Genomic DNA, 18,218 nt, shown 5'->3' with positions numbered 1-18,218 from the left:
GACTGGCCGGTGGGCGGCGCGGTGCCGGCTGGGAGTTGTAGTCCGGCGGCGCGACCAGCGGCATGAGCGCCAAGCGGCGCCGGGCCTCGCCGCCGGCGGGGAAGAAGCGGGGGAAGCGGGAGGCGCCCACCGAGCTCTGCACCGCCATGAGGGACGCGGCCCTGCGGGAGCGGGCGGCGGCGGCCTGGGGCGGTGGGGAGCCGCTCCGCCACGGTACAGCCCCCTTTCCCCGCGGCCCGGCCTGCGCCGCGGCGGGCCCCCGCCTCCCCTCACCGGCGGCTTTTCCCTTCCAGAGGCGGCAGCGGTGGAGCCGGCCCCGTTCCGGCATGGCGTTATCCCCGGCTTCCTGGCGAGCTCGGCCTCGGCGGAGGCGCTGCGAGACGAGCTGCTGGGCCTCGGCTTCCACCGGCGGCGCAACGACCTCCTCTCGCTGCGGCAGGTGGGCCCCGGGCCGGGCCGGGCCGCGCCGGGGCGGGCCCCGCCGCCCTAACCCCCATCCCTTCTTCTCTTCCATGGGCCGCCGCAGTCCGAGGAGCTGGGGGGAAGGACGGAGCCCCACGTCGCCGCGCTGAGGTAAAGCCGCCGAGCTCGGGGCTTCGCCAGCTCCCGGTGGGTTCGGTGAGGGGAGCGGCCCTGTCCTGCTCCCCGGGGGAAGGCAAGGGCTGGGGCCGCCTCCTGACACGGTGGTCATGCCAGAAACCGGTCTTGAAGAGCTGAATATGTGTCGGTCACGGTCCTGAAGTCGGTTAAAGGTTTCCTTCTGAGCAGCGCAAGTTGATTCAGCCCTCACACTGTCACTTCCAGCTTCACCGCCGGCTGTCGTCAGCGGTGTTGTAAACACCGTGAGGTTTCCCTGGCCAGCTCCCGTGCGGTTCCACAGGGACACAGCATCTCTGGCGGGAACAGCGCTCTCGCCTTCCCTGGAGGTGTTCAAGGCCAGGCTGGACGGGGCTTGGAGCAACCTGGGCTGGTGGGAGGTGTCCCTGCCCAGGGCAGGGGGTGGCACTTGCGTGGGCTTTAAGGTCCCTTCCAACCCAGATCATTCTATGACTGTTTGATAGTTGGAAGGGAGATAAATAAACTATGATGATATGTTTTATAATGTGGGAGGACACATACCTTTTGCTTGGCTTCTCAGGCATGCCCTGTGTGAAGAATTCCGAGCCTGGCTTTCTGCTGTGACCCAGATTGAGTTGGAGCCGACTATTGACATCTCCTGTGCTAAATACGAATATACCGGTCAGTCTATAAGCAATCCTTTCCCCAGAGCTTCTATGGGTGTATAGGAAACTACAGAATACCTAATTACATAAACCCACCACAGCCCCTTTCTAGTTCCGGAGGGTCCTAGAAGCTATCAGCAGCAAATCAGAGTCACTTAAAATGAAGTCCCAATTATAGGAAAACAAAACCCTGTTGCTGTAATTCATGCTGCTGATGGCTTTAACTGGGCCCAGTGTTGCAGCACGCCTCCCTCCTTTCGGAGACGTGCAGCCCGTGTTTGCATCTTGCTTCCATGCAAAAGGGTGATGTGTTGCGCTTCCAGCTGCCACGGTTGAGTTTGTGAAGGCTGGTGCTAAACCGTCACCTTGGTGAGTCCAGGTTACAACTGCGCCTACCCTTTTAGCCGTGAAAAAACGCTGTAGGAAGGGGAAAAATTTTTACTGCTGTCAGTTCTATCTACTTTTGCGCAATGTCTTTTGTGCGATGAATTGTTGGTCCAGCTTTTCTGTTCCCAGGGCTCCCCCATCCCCTCTACTCCAGCAACAAACCTACTCAAAAGGCAGTTCTGTATTTAAAAGAGCTTGAATCATTATTTCAGTCAGGAATCTCTGTCCACTGCACCCAGTGACAGCCGCGGAGGGGTGGCTGATGAGTTATAACTGCCCATACCTCCAGAGTGGGCTAATCCGCTGATTGTAGTGCAGTCCCGCAGAAGTTAATCTTGCAAATCTTGGGCTGGTGATGCTGACGAGTGAAAATACAGTTCTTGGAAAGGGTGTGTTTTTTCTTGTTGTACTCTTGCGGGGACAAAGCAGGGAAGCAGCCATTGGAATGACTCATGCATGTACTGGAAAGGTGCTACTGCAGCAAAATGTGTGTAATTGCAGATGTCTTGCTGTGCCACGATGATGAGCTGGAAGGTCGGAGGATTGCTTTCATCCTGTACCTTGTGCCACCCTGGGAGAAAAGCGACGGCGGAACGCTGGACCTGTACAACACAGACGGTAAGAGCTGCGAGCTCAGCCTCGGGCGGCTGAAAAAGATGAAGTTTATGTGCCCCTTGCAGCAACTCTCTCCTCAAACAGTGCAAGGGAGATAAAAGAGTTTCTCCTTTGTCTAGAGAAGCTGGTAAAATCGTATAGGTAAAATTTGCACTTTAGAGATGGGCTGTAGCGGGCTTTGCAGACAGTGCTAATGGGCAACAGCAGAGGAACAGGAGAAGACAGTGAAGAGGGGAATCCTTTTTTTCCGTTTTTTTTTTTTCAAGGGCCAAGAGTGGAGGTAGGATGGAAGTGATGCCAATAGCTATGCTTGGAACTCTAAAGTGATGGAGATAACTTTTCTTTCCAGCAACAGAAGTCCACTGATTCCTCATCAAGCCCTTGCTCTGAGCTCCATCCCTTATTCCCAGGTGTATCGCCAGTCGCAATGTCATGAAGTCAGAGAGAAATGGCAGTTTCTAGTGAGTTACAGTTCATATCTTAACCAGAGTCTGTTTTCTTCCTCCTCAGAGCACTTTCAGCCACAGCAAATCGTCAAGTCATTAGTGCCTTCGTGGAACACGCTGGTTTTCTTTGAAGTGTCTCCAGTCTCTTTCCACCAGGCAAGGAGCTGTCTTTTGTTCATTTTTTGATTCTTGTTGTTGTGGTTATTCATTCTGTGGGTTATTACAGCCCTGGTGGGGAGGGAGAAGGGAAAGGGAGAAGCATAGGTAGAATGGATACTCATGCTAAGTGCTGCGTGTTAAGGGCAGGACTCCAAGGAGGACAAGAACTGAGAAAGCCAACTTTAAACTGTCAGTCTAGCTTCAACATCCTGGGGGAAGAAAAATATCCATTATTTTGTGTTGCTATCCTGGCAAGCTATTGCTGTGTTAAAGGAGAAGCCGCTGCCTGAGCATTCACACAGCATTCAAGGAGTTGCCCACCAGAGTCTTTAACTGCTAGGGCCAGGGCCCCTTTGCAGCGGGTGACTCCAGGGGGCCAATGGGTGCCCCTTTCGACTCCTCACATACATGCACTCTTACTTTCGGGTGCAATCCCTCCTTCTTCAGGCTCAACCCTTGTTTTCCCGCAGCAGAGTCTCAGGCGTTGAATTTTATAAAAGTAAATAATTTAATCAAAAGGTACAGGTGCAGGGTCAGCCCGGGCTGGGTGCTTCCAGAGAGGGACGTGGAACGAAGAAATCCCTGGGCAATGAAACCCTTGTGATCTGTACACGCGCTGTTCACGCATCTTTTAGTCCAATGGTGATTTTTGTTCTGGGGTCTTGTAATACCTTATTGGATTCTTCCTCTGTGTCCAGGCGGGCAGGCCATTGACTGCTTGTATCTTGTTAATTTGCAGTCTCTGCTGAGGGTTGGAGCCTCCTTATTGTCTGATTTACGCTTCTTGTGTACCTGCACTTGCTGGCAGAACAGGGGGAACTGAAAAGTCCCAGACTTAGGGAAAAATACTAGTGAAACATCAGTGTGTTATCAACATTTTTCCTCACGCTAGAAGACTAAACACAGCACTGTACCAGCTGCTAGGAAAATTACTAAGAAAATCTATTACAGCCTAAAGGCTTCAGCAAATCTAGATGCTCACGCTAAGTAAAGCTAGGCAAACAGCATAAATCACACCATATTATAACCCTAAGTCACGTATTCTTATTAAACTTACTTGTTTAAGCTAAAAAACTAATATCTGTCAACAGCTGTTGGTTTGGCTGTGGTGACGAGAGATTTTTGTTTGTTTGCTTGTTTAAACTAGCTCACATTTTTCATGCAGACGCCATGACTTTGCTCCAGAAGAGCTTCTCAGCGCATCACCTTACCCATAGAGCACTATGCAGATACGGCTTTACCCCCTCTGTAACACAGGTGTAACGGGGTTCCCTACAGTAGAAATGCTGATATGGTTAAGTAGGACTTTGTGGCACTTACCAGGAAGATGCTTGGGAAGGGGATGAAGAGTCTGTGGAACTGCATGATACAAACACCTGGCTTGAAGTCTGAAACTCCTGTGTACTCCAGAATACCACGGACTGTTACAAACAGGGCCACAGAGCAGAAGGTTAGAGAGGAAGAAAATCGGTGATTTAAGTTGGGTATGTTCTCACCTAGACTGCTTAGGGTTTTATTTCTGTGTTATTTATCTCTTAATTAACAGAAGCATCTACTTGGTCACTGCCCTAATTGTTTTCAGGGAGTGATTTAATCTTGTCATAAAAATCCACGTTCCGCTTAGCCTTATGACTGCCTCCTACTGACCTAAACTTAATCCCACACATTAGCACTATCCCGTCCTGTGCACTGTCTGAGATACTGTTAGCACAGGCAATGAACTCAGCTTAAATCATAAACTTATTTTTAAAATAAGCATTAAGCTTAACGGGGAGTGCTGTGAATCGAAGCCTCCCAGATCTGCATCTCACTGGTGGTGCTTGGAGTATTTGCTGAACCACTGAATCATTTCTTTGACCCTTTCGTCAGTAAAGCGTAGAGCCTGCAAGTTACTGTTAAGAGAACTGTGTCAGGCTCAGAGCGATACGAAGCCTTCACAGCACGTGCCAGCCTCAAATCCCTCTCTGATATTGGGCAAAGAGCACTTAGTCAGTACTGCCTAATAGATCTTCAGGTTTTGGACTTCGTGGTATACGAAAGGGCCACTACAGCTCTGTAACAATCAATAAGAGCCAAAACCCTTTCAGAACAAACTCGCTGTTTCTTCCTCCTGTTCCATCCAGTCTGTTACAAAAACAAAACAAACAAACAAAAAACCCAGTGCAAAATCTTTATGTGCTATTCAAAAATTCAGTTTGTGGCTTGCAACCAGTCATAACGGGGTGGCTTTCTCTTCATCCTGCCATTACAGTACAGTGCCCTAGAATGTGGAAATTTTTCAGTTTAACCCAACTTACCTTAGTGTGCAATTTGATGAAATCAAGATTTAACAGTGGCCATCACTCCGCAAAACCCAAGGGTTTCCACAGACCAGGTTAAAAGCCAGGACAGAGGGGTTGCACTTAGTCTGACAGGTAGATCTTTAATCCAGAGCCAAAAGCATCAGGCAAACGCTCTTCACGATGGCTTGTATTACAGCACTTTCTAAAAATTAAAGCACAAAAAAGTAGACTGATACAGTCTGCAGGGACCCACAGATACTCAGTGTTTCCTGAGTTTCCAGATTAAGCTGTCACAGCTAATTTTTGCAGCCTATGATAGTTGGTTATTCAACAGAACGAATGGTAGAAAACTAAAATACCATTACTTCTAATATCAGACTGACTCAATGCTCTCGGAGAAATGGAATGGATTCTGCTGGGAGCTTAGAGTAAAAGCTTGGACTGGCATTCTGGAAATTTACAATGGATTCGAGCATCAGAGTTTGCTTTAAACCCTCTTTCTGTTAACCAAGAAGAAACCAGCCTGGTGTAGCCCTTGTCTGACTTTTCTGTGTATGCAGCAGGCTCTCTGGAGTCAGCTCCATCTCCTGTGATGAGTCGACGTGGTGCCTGTTACAGCTGCTCCTTAAACGTGTTGTATTCTAAACAGTAACATGATGCTCAACGTTGTTCCAGGTGTCAGAAGTTCTGTCTGAGGAGAAGTGCCGCTTGTCAGTGAGCGGCTGGTTTCACGGCCCACCAATCGTCAGACCTGCACGCCACATCGAAGCTGCCTTGCCCAGGAGCCCACACATCCCCTACGACGTGAGTAACAACCTACGTCTGCTTCTCTACATTTCTCTTTCTTTCCTGTCCCTGCAAGACCTGTTACGGGATGCACTGATGCTTGGGTTGCTTTAATCTTTAACTTATCCCATTCTCTTTTTTTTTTTGTTTCCTGTCCATAAATTTGTAGCTGGTTTCTTTCTTTCTTGTCTGTCTTTCTTGATTATGTACATTTTGCACACCTACAATAGTGCAGAGAAGGCAGCAAATACTCATAGTGCAATTAAAAAAAAAAAGAAAGGAATGGAGTGTGTGTGTGGAGGAATCCAGCCCTGTGGCCAGCTGGGTAATTGGGGAATCCTTTTTATTTTTGCAAATCCAACATTCAAATCCATTTCCCTTCCAGCATGAAATCTTGTATGAGTGGATCAATCTAGTTTATTTGGACATGGACTCCCAAGCTCAAATCCAGGAGGAATTTGAGGAGCGATCAGAAATTCTCCTGAAGGATTTTTTTAAGGTGAGCCCTTAGGAGCCTCAAACAAGTTAGAAAAATAATTAAGAGTGCCTTATTCGAGAGCAGAGGATGGCTGCTTCTAGCACACCAAGGGAGATGTGGGAGCTAAATGTTAAAGTTTCTGCGCTATCTTTCTCCTTTAGAAAGAGAAATACCAACTACTGTGTCAAGCTTTGGAGAACAAAGACATCCAGTGGAGTAGCCGAGGACCTGCTAATAAAAGGTGGGGAGTGACAGCATCCTGCTCGTATTGGTCAGGCCGAGCAGGAACTGCCATGAGGCTGCACTGGTTGATGCTGCCCCCATGGATGTGGTCCTTGTTGGTTCTCCAACAAGGAGATACATCTGCTGATACATCTACTGTCTTTCAGACTCTATGAGACAGCAGAGGAAGACAGCCTCCCTGACATGCTGAAGAAATTCATGCAGTTCTTACGCTCTGAGGCCTTGTTTTTACTGCTTTCCAACTTCACTGGCCTAAAGCTGCACTTCCTGGCTCCCTCTGATGAGGATGAAGATGCTGGGGAAGGAAGAGCAGCAGACACCGCTGGGCACAGCAGTCCCAAATCCGAGCAGGAAGAGACTGAACAACACGCTGATGGCAATCCCCACCAGCCAGACCAGCCTGACAACATCCCTGAAGCACAAGGTGGCGAGACACAGAATGGTAAGTCCAGCAGCAGCATGAAAGGGCTGGAGCAGAATCCTGACATTAAGGATGTTGGTAGCGGAATTCCCAGTGATCTTAATGGAACTAGATTTCACCTTGTACTACAGCCAGTGCAAGGCAGCAGCACAAACGGGGCACTTGAAGCATGTAACACTGGGTATCCAAAATAAGTGAGCATTGCAAAAGAATTTGGAATAAAACCAACTAACTTGAAGATACCGTTTTGAACGGACTTAAGTCTTAAGGGTGGGACTTCTGTAGGAGTTAAGGCATGGGTGAGGGGGGGTGTTAATTAATTGCCCAATAATCTTTTGCCAGTAGTTACACCCCTGCTTCACCTAAAGTAGATTCTTGTAGGAGACCAAATCAAAAGGAAGAAAGTGAACAGATCAGAAATAAATTAGATATTAGATAATTAGAATTAGAAAACCAATACCTAAAACTAGGCTTTAACCTTTCAGAAAATGCTGCCAGCCTAAATAACCACTTAGTTGTCAGCAATGAGATATCGTTGCTAGAAAAGATTAATTTGGGATTCATGGATTGGTGCTGTTTCTTTAGAACAGTGCCTTTGACGCTTAAGGGTAGAATTTTTGAAAATGCTCATATTGGTACTGAGTCAGGCAAGTTAGTAGACAATGGAACAGAATGTAATAAAAACCCAAATCCTACTGAAAATCCCAGCAGAACGCTTACCCGGTACAAAAGCTTTGTTTTTCCGATTTTCACAGCTAGTCGTTTTGCCTCTTCTACCTGCCATGTTCCCACTGCTTGATTTTAAATTCACGTTCGAGGAGGGCATAGTTTGGGGCTGCAGGGATTGAAAACTGAGCTAGAGCCATCAGACAAGAAAGGCTTCCCCAAATTCTGACATACCTCCTGGGACGGCAAGTGAAGAGTGAGTTCAGAGCAATGTCATTCTTCACTGAAGCATCCGGTTGTTTCAGTACTTCGAGAACAGATACGTTGCTGGCTCTTGAAGTTTGGAGTGCTACTGTAAATCTTGAAAAGGGGGAAAACAACGAAAACAAAAGGAGGAACTGGTTAAACCAGAGCGCGTCACAGCTTGGTCCCTTTCAAAGAGCAAATTTTATCCCATTCCTCCACACTGGTCAAAGCACATAACTTAGAGCTGCATCTAGGAAAAAAGTTAACATGAGATCTGTGGTTTTACTTTGTCTTCCCTGAAGGCTTTCCTGGGGCTGGCAAACAGCTCCACAGTGGCATGGCAGCGCAGGGGCTTGCCCCCTACATGCCTTTAGCTGTGCAGGCGTCAGCTCTTGTACAATGTCATTGTTTTCCTTGGCTTCTCTGTGCCCTCTTCTAGGCTCGGGTACTCCTGTGTGTGCAGGGGAGCTGCGGCGCTGGACCCACGGGCACTATACTCTAGTCCATGACGCTCAAGCAACAGAATTTGCTCTCGACCTGCTCTTCTTCTGTGGCTGTGAGGGTAAGCAGACAACATGCAAGTTATCAGACTCTCCTTACAAGGTCTACCTAAAGGAAGGACTTCTGAATTCTCAGCAATGCTATGATAGCCAAGAATTTCCCTGTTCTTTCCTACATAGAAGGGCTCTGCAGACTTTATCCTAGTCCTCGCTTCTGCATAAGCACTTGCCCAAAGATTGGGAATGTGGCCTTGGGACCAGCTTTGACCTTTCCGGCTGGAGCCAGGAGGTGGCGCTTGGGCAGAGGGAAAGGCTGCGTCTCCCAGACCTTTCCTCTCACTAGGGCCATGGCTCTGGGCACGGCAGAGGGTGAGGTGGCCAGAGTACCCACTAAAAGTGGTGTATTTTGCCCCTTTTCTCATCAAAATTACCACTGCCTCCGATTCACAAAGCCCAGGGTTTTCAAAAGTCACTTCAGGCATGTCTAGGCATTTTCGGCTGATCGCTAGCTAGATAGTGGTGAAAACAAAAATCTAAACGTAAGCATTTTGGACTAGCTAAGCCCAGAACGCATGGCTGAAACCGCCTGGCACAAGCCGGTAATTATACTGCAAGCCTTTTGCATATCTATCTGCTAAGGCAAAACTGCTCTGCATGTGAGGAGCAGAGCGCCAAGCAGCCTTAAATGGCCCGTCTGTGGTAAAAGGCAAGTCTGGTACATTTGCTTCAAGTTGTTTCTGATTTGAAAAAAAAAAAATAATAATAAAAACCAGACTGGCAAGAAGCAAACTGGGGATCATCCTGTATCCAGTAACTGCGGGGAGTGGGGTGGAAAACAAGCACCTCCAGGAAGGCTGTGCAGAGCCTGGACAGCATTGAACTTTCTAAGAACCTTTCTTTTCTCTTTTAAGACTGGGATCCAGAATATGGTGGCTTTACTTCCTACATTGCTAAAGGTGAAGATGAAGAGGTAAGGACCTCAGTTGCTAGCTGCAAATTAGATAAATTGTTTAGGGTGGAGAGGCATAATTACACTTTGTTGTAATGCTAACATAATCCTGCGGGTGCTCGGTATCGCACTGGAGCCTTAATGCCTGAATTACTACTCAAGCGTGTAGCTCTGGCTTCAGCTTCAAGAGGTTAATGTTCACCGTAAAGCTTAAGCTCTCACGGTGCCTAATGCCACCTGCATCTGGTGGCATTTGGGAAGCCTCAGAGGGGCACCAGGCTGTGGCAGAGGTGATGTGTTCCCGAGGAGGGCTGTTCACTAGGGTCACATTCAGTGTCAGACTAGTGAGAGCGCTGAGCAGTCATACTAAGAAGTTGTCCAGAATCAACAAGGCTTCAGGTTGAGGGGTATTAAAATGAAAATAGTGACACAGTTAATTTTCTAACACCAGACCTTTGTTCTGACTAGCTTTTGAAACGGTTATTTCTTCCTAGGAATGATATTAAAGCCATTTTTGGGAAACTGATTTCCTCCCTTACTTCCATTCCTTCTAGCTGCTGACAGTGAATCCAGAGGACAACTGCTTGGCCTTAGTTTACAGAGACAAAGAAACTATGAAGTTTGTGAAATACATCAATCACCGTAGCTTGGCACGCCTGAAAAAGCACCCAAACAGAACAGGATTTTGGGATTTTTCCTTTGTCTATTATGAGTGATGGTGCAGAGTGGGACACTGGTGTCGCATGGAGGGGGGGGCAGGTTTGTACCCAGGCATTTGGCTGGGGCCTAAGCCCAGAGAGACTTTGCTGTTACTACCCTCGTCATGCCGTGTACGAGCTGTGCCCTGCTAAGTGGGGTCCAGGTGGCTTTTTTTAACTGTACAAATGGAAATTCAGTCTCCTCCCGAGTCCTTTGTAGCGCACACTCTTGACTGCTTTTAATGCTATGCGGTGGGCATCATCGTCACATAGCTGTCAGCTTTCCAGCTGCTCTCTCGTGAAAACAGCACGGTGGGATGCAGCTCTAGCCTGCCAGGGTGAAAATTGCGGTTGTACATTGCCCCAAGCTTATGACTGATTTTATTAAAAAAAAAAAAAAAGGAAATGGGTCAGTTAAATGCTTCAAAGTCTGGTTGGGCAAGTCTTGTTACAAAACGCTGAAGACATTTGCTGGGGCTTAACTGTGTTCCCTGTTTGTAGAGGCAGAAATAAAGGAGCTGCCACGGGAAATATGAGGTTTTTCCAGCTGCACAACTCTGTGGAGTTGGGAAAGAAGACAGTGAAGCTATAAAGCTGCTGGCATTGAGCAGGACCTGGCACTGTAACAAGGACCAGGACTTTATTATGCTAAATGCTGTGCAGACAGACCCAGATGCAGCCCTTTCTCCGAACAATTTACAAGCTCAGGAGATGAGACGCTCCTGCGTCCTTCTCTGCGTGGATGGCTCTGTGAGAGGGTTGTGGCTCCAGCCTCAGAATGGGCAGTGGGCTGGTAGCAGGAAGGTGCTAACTCACCTCTCCCTGGCTTGTCATCCACAGGCAGCGGGAGGGTCACCAACAGCGTGGCCTTGTGTTGTGTTTTGTCCTGGGGTCTGCTGAGCTCTGACACGGCTTCTGTCACTGGAGACCAGCTCAGATCTTTCCAGGCAGCAGATACACAGCTCCTGTGGTAAACAGTACAAGACAGACGGTGGTCTTGGTGCCATAGTTTCCTCCAGGACACATTTCCAGCACTGCCCCACATTCACTGCGAGCAGGACTGTGCCAGACTGAGGTGTCTAGCCCGGCAAGAGGTGCTGCTGCTGAGCCGTGCTGGCTGCCTCGGGAGGCAGCCAGACTGCAGGATACCCTGCTGCCAGCTCGGCCCTGGCCTGCACGTGCTTGCCTGAAACTTTAGATTTTTTGGCAATGAATAGACACAGGTGTACTTTCAGCTCCTCCAAGCCAGACAGTTGCAGGGGAGAGTGTACACGCATTATTCCTCCTGCTTCTCTTGGGCTGGGAGAGGGCAGCTTTGGATTAGAGTCTGCTGCCTCTCCAGTTTCAGGCCTGTTACTGAAGACCAGCGTGGTGGCGTGAGACCACAGCTGGCAGCAGAGGAGCAGTAAGCTCAACACAAGACAAGCTGCGTTGGCACACGAGTACTCTGCACCCCTCGGCGCAGCAGCAGGATGTCCTTCGGGCATGTCTTCATGAAGATATGGGAGTAACAAACTTCAGCTGCGATCCCAATGCATAAGGTTCGAAAAAGGAATCACCAAAGCATGAAGCTACAGCCGTTGCTTCTAAAAGGAGAGGTGTCTCAGCCCCCGCAACTGCTTTAAGCTACTTACTTAAAAGACAAGGGGATGAAGTTAAACACAAGGACAGGACGCTCTCTGTGAATTACTGGTTTCTGGGCAGCAGCTGTTCTTGGGGAGAAAATAGTTCTTATTCTGAGCTGCTCCAGTAGAAACAGACAAGTGATGGAGGTTTCCAAGAAAAAAAAATAATTAAATAAAATTGTTTGGGTAGTTTCGAGCAAAGGTGACAGATACCACAGCATAGTCAGCTAGGCAAAGCTGGGAGTAAATTAATTAACAAAATGAAGTTACTTAGTCTACTGCGTTGCCAACCTAAGAGCATGCTTGGTAGATCTTGGAACAGCCTCCCAGAAGACTGGGAAGAAGCTGGGCGCTCTGAAGCTTGCTGCTTTTTAATAATAAATAATACACTAGAGGGCATACCAGCCTCTGCCTGAGTGAGCCTGTATCTCCCCGATCGCACACGGAGCCACCCTTCTGCCTCCGGTGACTGAGATGAAGTAATTCAAGAAGCCAAATTTGCAGTTAGCATTCAAAGATTTAAAAATCAACACGTCTCTGCTCTCCCACCCTTCCGGTTCAGCCTCGAAAGCCAAAGGCAGCCCCACACACGGCTGGCACTGCGGGTACAGGGGAAAGACCCCACTCGCTGAAATTTCAAATGACGTGAGCTACTCGGGGAAAGGGAGAGGTCTTAATTTAGACCAAACCAATAATGGGAGCCCTCTCTATAGATGCTTTTGCGGAATACAAATCTGTATTTACAAATAGGCGTAGCTGCTTGCAAAGTACTCTGATCATTATGGGAAGGAATCTGAATATGAAATATGTACATACCCCCAAAATGAGTAAGCAGGGCAATATAGGAAAATAGGATTGAGAACAGCAAGCGAACGGAGTTACAGAGCGTGAGCAAGAGAGAACAGAAACTTCATACCCAGCAAGATGGCCTCACGCAGACGTCAATCAGCTCAGCTGTACGCAGACACGGGTTTCCCACCGGCTGGCTGCACCTCCAAAGCCTGGCATTTGGCACACAGTACCAGCAGCTTTCAGTTACTGAAGTGCCGATTTAGAGCAACGCTTCACAATAAATTTTTTGGGATGTGGTGGTTATCAGTTTGCCCAGTAGCTAAAACCAGGAACAATTCAATACGGAGCAAGACAGAACAGTGAAGGAATGGTTTTGGCATTCAGAAACATGCAGCAATGAAGTTCTGACATCGGGTATTCAGTAAATTAGTATTAATTAAGATGAGCAGCCACCCATGGGACTTGGGAGAAACGGGGGCTAAAATCAGACAACCTGTTGTCAAGTGTCAGTTCCAATTTTTTTTTTGTTTTTTAAACTCCAAACTGGAACTTAAATGAGGAGATTGAAAATCACTGTTGCACAGATCCCTCTTCAGCGGGTGCTGATCCAGCACGGTACTTCTGCAGCGTGTTTCCTGGGCAGCAAAGGGGCCGTAGGAGGAAAGCTCCATCCCAAACTGAAGTTTCAGGAAGGACTGTGGTCTAGACCCGGTCCCCAGCGCACGTACCAAGGCGTGGTGCCATCTCAGCAGCCTTGCCCATGAATTTTTAGCAACACGCAGCTCTACCAGTGTGGTTTCAGAGACTATTCTGTACTCGACCAGTGGCTTAACCTGCTATGACCAGTTGCCCTTCCATACCTGAGAAGGGGATCACTCGGTGTTAGTCTTGGGATGAATCATACCAGTGGGGACTGTTTGCCACCAATCTCCCAGTGCAGGATCAGCTCACGTCAGCTGGCTGCTGTGTAACAGCCAAGGGCTGCTTTATTTCAACAGGCAACTGCAAACTTGGTATCACTTCAGCTTACGGGACATGGATTTTACATTTGGCAAAGATAAAAGTTGTTTTTACCGGAAAATAAATGACAAATTTGTTGTCAGAAACTTAACTGGGGGAAATCAACCTTATCGGAGGTCTGGACTGTGACCGAAGGACTGACCTGACTGCCAAGAGGAAAACAGAGCCAGGACTAGGAGTGCCTGGCGTGTAGCCCTGACCATCAGGGCTGACGGGAAAGCTGCTTTCTGACCAGAGCCGCTCTGTCATCGCTGAATGGACTACATAAATGTAAGCAAGCAAGCATTAGGATTTTGAACATACGGAAGAAGAGGTTGAAAGAGTGGGAACAGGTACAGCAGGCGGCAGAAAGCCCAGCGCTTATGCCAGTAGACTGTTCCATAATCAAGTCTTAAAGCTCACTTGCTTAGAACAGCATGGGTGGCTCACCACCCTTTGCACCGAGGAGCTGGATTTGACTAACAACCAGGTTCTTAAAAGGATTCAAATGAGCTCCTGCTGCAGATTAGAAGTGACAGAGACCCATACTTTTGGCAGGGCAGTTCTTCATATTGAAGGGTCTGAGGCAGTGGCAAGGGGACATTTTGGGGATTAAAATAAATTGCAAGAATTACTTTCCCCATTCCACTGGCTGCAGGCTCACCAGTTGCTCTGTAATGGATGGTGGGCTGCTGGCTTTAGTTCAGTAATGGCAAGTAAGAGACAGACCAGCTACAGGATGTGGATACTCCTCGCAGCCCCGAGAAGCCACCCAAGAACTTTGCTTCACAGAGGTGAACTGCCTCCTCCCCGCCCACATTCCAAACACCGATCCATACGGTGGGAGATGTGATGAATGGCACAGGAGCTAGGAGCACTGGGGCCCAACCTCCATCCTGTGCAGGATATTTTTAGCTTCTAGAAGAAATTTGCTTTGGCAAAGGTTCTAAAATATCTTAGATCTAAAGATAGAGCCTTACTGTAATATTTTAATCCAATTCTAAGCGATCCCACAATTAATAACAGGTTTGAGCCAGGAGCCAAGACCTTTTTCAATACCTTCTTTTGATCCCATTAAGTACTGCCAGCTCTTCATAAGTATGCACCAAGCTTGGGTGTGTAGTTGTTTTTGTTGTTCCCGAAATGCACCCTTGCCCACCTCAGTATCTGCAGGTTTGTTTTTTTCCAGCAGTAGCACAGAACCAGTAGCTGGAAGCAAAACTTCCTGCGATCCAGGTGTGGGGAGAGCGCCGGATCTGAAACAGACCGCTTCCTACCTACATGGATCGTGGAACTGGACGGCTTTCAAAGATCTTCTGGCTTAAAAGCCAGCAAGGAGATATTATCCCTTTGGTGCTTCTAGGGCACTGAACTGCAGTTTACCTAGAAAGCAGCACATCCCTGCAATGAAACCTGGGATTCTCCGACACAGAGAGTGAGTTCAGTGCACAGAGACTACGCAGAAAAACCAGAAGAGTGGTTTGGTTTTGATTTTTTCAACAAATAAACTTAACCATACGCACGTCCCCAACTAAATCAGACCAAAAGCAGTCAAACCAGTCTATGTTTTAATGGAAGAGGCCGATGCCTTAACTACAAAATATATTAAAATACATAAATAAGTTACTGTAAGAAAAATAACTGTTCCAAGGTTATACCTCTGTCTTGCATAAATATCACATCTGCACTTAAACTCTGATATTTTCTTCATGAAGCTTTGGCCTGCATAATAACATTTATTGCCTGATGGCTTAACTAAAATACTACCTTTGCAATTACTTCCCCCTACAGTGGGGTAGGGGACTGAATTGTCGTTATTGGTCCGTTATCTGCCCGCTGCATGGAAACGCTGGCCCTGTGCAACTGCTGCTCCTCCAGTCACTTTAAGAAGAGGCTGTTCCCACACGCATTATCCTGAACAGCATGTTAAAGTTGTTGCTTCTTATCGCATCCCGACAAGCGCTGATCACTTGTGTTTTAGGTTTGCCAACTGTAAAGAAAATAAAAGGAAAGAAAAGAAAAAGCACTTCAGTTACTCAGTAAGAAACTGGTAAAAATACTTATTTCACCCAGCCTCAAAAATTTAGGGGTCTCTTTCAAATATTTTTTAAATACACAGTGAAATGCCACCTTTTCTCTAGTACATAAACAAACCCCTTTCTTTAAAGAAGAATCATTGATAGCTCTATTAGAAAGCAGCTTAAAGGACTTGTTGAAAGGGGAATGCTATAAATACACAAAAAATACCTCCTTCCCCAAAGACCTACAGAACCAATAATATAGATAAACAGCCCTGCTTAAGATGATTTTTTTTTTTAGGCAGAATTACAAATTAAGAACTGAAACACTACTTTAAAAGTGCTTTTAATATTGCATTCAACAAAACTAGCAATTTCTATACCATCCAGCAAGCTGGAAACCGCTTTGAACTGTTCTTTCTAAAATCGTGATCCCAGATTACACTGGACACCCACAGTTCACCGTCACAGGCAATTGGCTTTGGCTGAAAAACAGAAGATTACTTCTACTAATTCAGTTTCAGGTCAAAAAGCCTGAAGTCACTTAACTAACCCAGGCGGCCTCCGAGACACATCTTATCTGCCTCACTGGGGTCCAAGACTCGCCATTCCCTCCAAACACATATACTTACTGCGTAACCGCCCAGCCCTCTGGATTGCCTGATTCACAGCTTTCAGATTATTCAACAGCTCCGTGTGATTGTTGCAACGAATTTTGTATTGATTTATTAAGTCTCTGTTAAGATCATACAGCTCGATGTACCGTGTCTTCATGTTTTTCCTGGGGGAACAATCAGTCCAGTTATTTGCATCTCTGGGGACAAGGATGTCATTCCTGGTTTGTCAACATAAAGGTGTTGCGATACGTGGTTGTGATGGCTACCACAGTTATCCACATGTCTGCCAGCTACAACACAGACTTGTCCAGACATGTTGGTTATACTAATTATCTTACTGAAAAAAGTGGTCTATTTTTGCAGTTATTTTATTCGGCAACCCAAAGAGGAGATGCCACCTTCGCCAGTTAAAGTAACACCGCTCTACATTAGCTCAGACCTCTTTACTGCTGCTCTTGACAGTAAAGAGAGGACATTAGCAGGAGAACACAGCAAGTCAGAGTGAAAGGACTTACACCCAAAATTTCTTTCTTGGTGTTCTCAAAAGTTCACACAGTGCAGAGAGCTTTTATTGCCTTCTTCCCTTATTGTGTGTTTTCTAATTATCTCACCATCTTGAGGTTGATTCACCCCACCTGCATCATGCTAAGCCCCTACCTCCGCCCTTTTGTCTTCCCAGACTAGTTTTCCACCTGAAGAACAAGGCTCAAGGAAAGCTCATGGTGGGACCAGCAAAGGTACCAATTTAACAACAAGAGTTGTAACTAGATAACCCCTATATCACACAAATGGGTTTTGTGCTCTTTTCTGCCTGAAAAGCAAAGATTGGCTGTTCTAAACCTAAAACACTCAAGCTAAGCAGCAATTACTCACATGTCTCCCAGGAGCCGTGCATCTTCCGCCTGAACCAGCATGCTGCGGATGAGGTTGGAGTGTTCAGCCATGTCGGCAGTGAGCCTCTGATTCACCGCGTGGTGTTCATCCACCTGTCCAAGAAAAACAGTCATGAGAAAGGGCCCCTGGCACTCTGGGTCTGTTCCACAAAACAAAGAATAAACAGAAAATTGAGGGTGTCCCATTGTCTTTGCACAGCAAGCCATGGCTGCATGATTTCCGCAAAGTGTTAAAGCAGTTCAGAGATCCTATCACACAAATGCCCCCAGTGACTGCTTAGCTGACAATTTAGAAACGTCCGATGCCTCCTCACCTTGACCAACACTTTCCGCAGCTCCTCAAAGTACGCAGGGAAATCTGCTTCCACCTGCAAATCTTCGATGGCCAGAAAGGAGGCCATTGACTGGATAATGTCACCAGCCAGATCAATATCATCCGTGTTGATGGAAATCTATCAGAAAGGAAAGAAAGCACTTCGGTGCTCTTCCATGCCAAAGTATCTCCCAGAATTGCCCAGCAGGACTGCCTCTCAGTTACCTGGCCTCAAAGCAGTTCATTCTATCAAGAGGCAAAACTGTTGTATGAGCAAGCTCTAGGCTTTCAGTAGATAAGACGACACTGATTTCAAAGGGGCTTTTATTCAGGCCTGGGGCAAAGAGGCATCTGTGCATAGAGGACCAGTGCAAAAGTTACAGGCAGAAATTATGGCTCCCTGAAACCACCCTGTGTGGGAACAAACGCCTTCCTACAGATCTGTAGGCTAAGCAGGATTTTTTCATTAACTGGTCCTGGAATTTTACCCACTAACAGTAAAAAGACCCAAAAGTTTCCAAAAACATCCCTAAAACATGAGTACTTTCTCTGCCTGTTCAGTTGTCTTTCATTTTTACTGCCTTGTATTGACACCACCCTTAAGTTTCACCAGGGTGTAATTAAACGGGTGTTCCCCTTGTCCATGAAGGTACTCACCTCTCCGCCGGGCTTGATTTTGATGCAGAGCTGACCTGCATTACGAAGAGAAGTGAAGCAAACCTGAAAGGGAGCGCTCTGAAACTCTGCATCCTCTGGTAGTAAGAAGCTCTGATTCAGCCACATAACAATCTTGCAAAAATAAAACGAAGAGCATCAGCCATCAAACTGCGTGAAAAGCCTGGAGAACCATGCAATGTCCCTG

The 18,218-nt window shown here is 47.2% G+C and overlaps 2 protein-coding genes across 19 annotated transcripts in view; one reads left to right on the top strand and one right to left on the bottom strand.

The window, feature by feature from the left end:
* Nucleotides 1-29: 29 nt before the first annotated feature.
* Nucleotides 30-10,922, top strand: OGFOD1 (2-oxoglutarate and iron dependent oxygenase domain containing 1). Its single transcript, XM_054199005.1, has 13 exons — nt 30-213; nt 294-439; nt 527-573; nt 1,139-1,239; nt 2,112-2,228; nt 2,736-2,827; nt 5,788-5,916; nt 6,284-6,397; nt 6,538-6,617; nt 6,766-7,061; nt 8,392-8,514; nt 9,364-9,422; nt 9,956-10,922. Exons 1-13 carry the CDS (start codon nt 63-65, stop codon nt 10,115-10,117), a joined length of 1,617 nt encoding a protein of 538 aa, XP_054054980.1. The 5' UTR covers nt 30-62; the 3' UTR covers nt 10,118-10,922.
* Nucleotides 3,320-18,218, bottom strand: part of BBS2 (Bardet-Biedl syndrome 2) — a 30,574-nt gene continuing 15,675 nt past the window's right edge. For 4 of the 18 annotated variants that reach the window (XR_008465992.1, XR_008466007.1, XR_008466008.1 and 1 more), the window contains 10 exons: nt 18,014-18,145; nt 17,358-17,495; nt 17,024-17,136; nt 16,166-16,314; nt 15,283-15,505; nt 12,641-12,725; nt 11,734-11,840; nt 10,916-11,064; nt 7,941-8,066; nt 3,320-5,314 (listed from right to left, as the gene is read on the bottom strand). Coding sequence is in view for 1 of the 18 variants with exons in the window: in XM_054199000.1 (XP_054054975.1) it covers nt 15,399-15,505; nt 16,166-16,314; nt 17,024-17,136; nt 17,358-17,495; nt 18,014-18,145 (639 nt within the window). In the remaining 17 variants the exon portion in view is untranslated. Of the gene's footprint in view, nt 5,315-7,940; nt 8,067-10,915; nt 11,065-11,733; nt 11,841-12,640; nt 12,726-15,066; nt 15,506-15,916; nt 16,019-16,165; nt 16,315-17,023; nt 17,137-17,357; nt 17,496-18,013; nt 18,146-18,218 lie in introns of those variants that run through there. The other 14 variants (XR_008466002.1, XR_008466003.1, XR_008465999.1 and 11 more) reach the window with 14 other exon arrangements.

The sequence above is a fragment of the Rissa tridactyla genome, chromosome 4 (assembly GCF_028500815.1).
Source record: "Rissa tridactyla isolate bRisTri1 chromosome 4, bRisTri1.patW.cur.20221130, whole genome shotgun sequence".
Classification (NCBI taxonomy): Eukaryota; Metazoa; Chordata; class Aves; order Charadriiformes; family Laridae; genus Rissa; species Rissa tridactyla.
This window is presented reverse-complemented; position numbering and strand designations above follow the sequence as displayed.

Coding starts and splice junctions, on each gene's coding strand:
- OGFOD1 (XM_054199005.1), top strand. CDS start 63: ATGAGCGCCAAGCGGCGCCGGGCCTCGCCGCCGGCGGGGAAGAAGCGG. Junction 214..293: donor TGGGGAGCCGCTCCGCCACG/GTACAGCCCCCT, acceptor TTTCCCTTCCAG/AGGCGGCAGCGGTGGAGCCG. Junction 5,917..6,283: donor GCCCACACATCCCCTACGAC/GTGAGTAACAAC, acceptor TTTCCCTTCCAG/CATGAAATCTTGTATGAGTG.